The sequence below is a fragment of the Palaemon carinicauda genome, chromosome 33 (assembly GCF_036898095.1).
Source record: "Palaemon carinicauda isolate YSFRI2023 chromosome 33, ASM3689809v2, whole genome shotgun sequence".
In the NCBI taxonomy this organism is placed as follows: domain Eukaryota; kingdom Metazoa; phylum Arthropoda; class Malacostraca; order Decapoda; family Palaemonidae; genus Palaemon; species Palaemon carinicauda.
In genome coordinates this window covers 18,363,627-18,366,685 of record NC_090757.1, presented here as the reverse complement: position 1 = coordinate 18,366,685, position 3,059 = coordinate 18,363,627, and the positions used below count along the sequence as shown (strand labels likewise).

The 3,059-nt window shown below is 38.0% G+C and overlaps 1 protein-coding gene across 1 annotated transcript; it reads right to left on the bottom strand.

Moving 5' to 3' along the window:
• Window positions 1-228: 228 nt before the first annotated feature.
• Window positions 229-1,093, bottom strand: LOC137626113 (salivary glue protein Sgs-3-like). Its single transcript, XM_068357189.1, has 2 exons — window positions 601-1,093; window positions 229-524 (listed from the first exon to the last, which is right to left on the bottom strand). The coding sequence occupies exons 1-2, from the start codon at window positions 1,091-1,093 to the stop codon at window positions 229-231; spliced, it is 789 nt and encodes a 262-aa protein (XP_068213290.1).
• Between the last annotated feature and the right edge of the window lie 1,966 nt (window positions 1,094-3,059).

Sequence of the window (3,059 nt, the reverse complement as noted above, 5' to 3'; positions counted from 1 at the left end):
TTACCTAAATTTTATTTCATTGTTGTTACTTACACGGTCATTAATCTAACCCTCATCTCCTGTGATTGTGAATCTCTTAATAATTGTCAATTATTAACATGATGCTGTGTGGGGATGAATATGCCAATGATTTGAGCCCCCTGGAACCCTTGTAAACGTTATTTAGAAGCTGTACAGTAAGTGTAAGAGGTGGTGTAGCCAGGGATTTCTAGCCTTGGGGACTGAACATTAAGTGCAAGTGGTGGTGTAGCCAGTATTAGCCTTGGGGAATGTACAGCAATTGTAAGTGATGGTGTAACCATGGTTTCTAGCCTTGGGGACTGTACAGTAAGTGTAAATGGTGGTGTAGTCAGTGGTTTTAGGCTTGGGGAGTGTGCAGTAAGTGTAAGTGGTGGTGTGGCCAGTAATTCTAACTTTGGGAACTGTACAGTAAGTGTAAGTGGTGGTATAACCAGTGATTTTAGCCTTGTGGACTGTACAGTAAGTGTAAGTGGTGGTGCAGTCAGTGACTTTAGCTTTGGGAACTGTACAGTAAGTATAAGTGGTGGTGTAGTCAGTGACTTTAGCTTTGGGAACTGTACAGTAAGTATGGAACTGTACAGTAAGTATAAGTGGTGGTGTAGTCAGTGATTTTAGCCTTGGGGACTGTATAGTAAGTGTAAGTGGTGGTGCAGTCAGTGACTTTAGCTTTGGGAACTGTACAGTAAGTATAAGTGGTGGTGTAGTCAGTGACTTTAGCTTTGGGAACTGTACAGTAAGTATAAGTGGTGGTGTAGTCAGTGATTTTAGCCTTGGGGACTGTATAGTAAGTGTAAGTGGTGGTGCAGTCAGTGACTTTAGCTTTGGGAACTGTACAGTAAGTATAAGTGGTGGTGTAGTCAGTGACTTTAGCTTTGGGAACTGTACAGTAAGTATAAGTGGTGGTGTAGTCAGTGATTTTAGCCTTGGGGACTGTATAGTAAGTGTAAGTGGTGGTGCAGTCAGTGACTTTAGCTTTGGGAACTGTACAGTAGGTATAAGTGGTGGTGAAGTCAGTGATTTTAGCCTTGGATAAGTTTAATTGGAGGCAACATTTCATATGATGTAGTCGCATAAACCACAATCATCATCGTCCACGATAGAGAGATCTAGATGGATAGCTTACTTTACTTTATTCAAAAAAGCTGCTTTCCTGGTCCTATAACGCACGGGAACCCTACTCACTACAGGACCTACACATTCAGTTTATACCATACATTCCTAGGTATTTTGCAGATCACACTATATGACTGGTGTTTGTTGTCAAATCTACATTATCGAAACACTTATAGAACACGAAAGTCTTCAGTGTCTTCGTGAACGAAATATTTCTCATTTATCAATTCTCGAATTTAAATGGTTTTGTTACCACCGGATTGAATACTTAGCATAGTCGCAATTTATGACATTCTTAGTATCCACGGTCAGTATTTTCAGCTAATCTCTTCGATTCCAAATCATAAACTTTGCAATTTCTTGAATTTAATATATGATCATCAGGTTTGTTCAAATTGGTGAAATTGATACATTTTAACCAATGTTAGTTATTCCTTGTGGCGTGGTTTCCTGAGCTTATCATCCTCAAACAGAGTCATGATTATGCTCTGCAAATAAGGACTCTCGCGTTCAGTGCACACAGGTTCGATTCCCTCTCAAGCTTGATAGTTTCTTGTTGTGTCTACAGCCCCATCATCCTTGTGAAGTAAGCAAGGAGGTGGGGTTTGGAGGAGCTTATAGATTTACCTGCCGAGTCCTCAGCAACGACTCCCTAGCCCTCCCTGGTCCTAACTTGGATGGAGAGGAGGGCTTTGGCGCTGATCATACGTATCTATGGTCAGTCTCTAGGCCACTGTCCTCCCATCTCGGACAATGTCACTATCACTTGCCTCTGCCATTCATGAGGGGCCTTTAAACCCTTTAAACCTTTAAATCTTCTTATATTAACGTGCTTTTTTGTTCAAATTTTTGTATGAGGTAAGCACGGTTGCTTCTTTTGAACGACTTGCTTTTGGCTTCATGGTAGACCGAAGTCCCGATCGGTGCTGTGCTTGATTCCGACAACCTTCGCGCAAAGCATTTGCCTTCAAATACGCCTTTGCTAAATCCCAGGTCGGTATTTAAAAATGACACGAAAAAAGTCTATTCGATTTAGGGTGATGTTCGATGAACGAGTTGCGGCTGCTACTGCCAATATGTCCATGCCAGATGGAGGAAATCCCTTATTGGAAGGGAAATGGATCATTGTCAATTGAAATAATCAGCTAACTACTAATAATTACGGCCGTGCAAATAGGTATCTAAATAAATGTATTCTGAGAGAAGATCATTTTTCACCGAATAAGCAAGGAAACATTTTCATATTTTGATATCGCTTAATACGTGATTGCCAAATGTATAATTGTATATTTACTTTTACGGTATGCAGTAACGTGAATGTGTATTTTATATTAGTATTTACATCGCCTCTTCATTTGACATATTAAACGTTGCTAATGATAATTACTTAATTTATCCAACATGACATTTCCTAAGTACTATGATTAAATACTGTATGCAGGATTTAATTTGCTTATTACTTAATTTCTCCAACAGATTTATCAATGATATGTCTGTCTCATCTAGAATCCTAAAATCAAGTTTAGATATTCATATTTTCTTACTGGAGATTTAACAGGATGTCCTCGAGATAGTTAATGTGGGTACATACGTACATATGTCACATTGATTTGAGGTACCTTCAATGGTCTATGTTCCGATTTAGACTATCGTAAACTATCGATATTCTCTATTTCTATAGTCTTTGGAGTCTGGAGAAAAAAATGAGACTCGAACTCTACAGGATATATAACCGTTGTTTAAACCTCTGGTTAAATGTTTGCCAATGCTGAAAATATATTTCAATGTTTTGCATAAGGTGTATAATTACGTACAAGACACTTCAAGTATCACAGATTCTCGAAAGATTATATATATATATATATATATATATATATATATATATATATATATATATATATATATATATATATATATATATATAT

Excerpts from the sequence above, each read along its gene's own strand:
- LOC137626113 (XM_068357189.1), bottom strand. The coding sequence starts at position 1,093 with ATGCGACTACATCATATGAAATGTTGCCTCCAATTAAACTTATCCAAG. Across the intron at positions 525-600 it reads CACCACCACTTATACTTACT|TTCCCAAAGCTAAAGTCACT; the intron begins GTACAGTTCCAT and ends CTTACTGTACAG.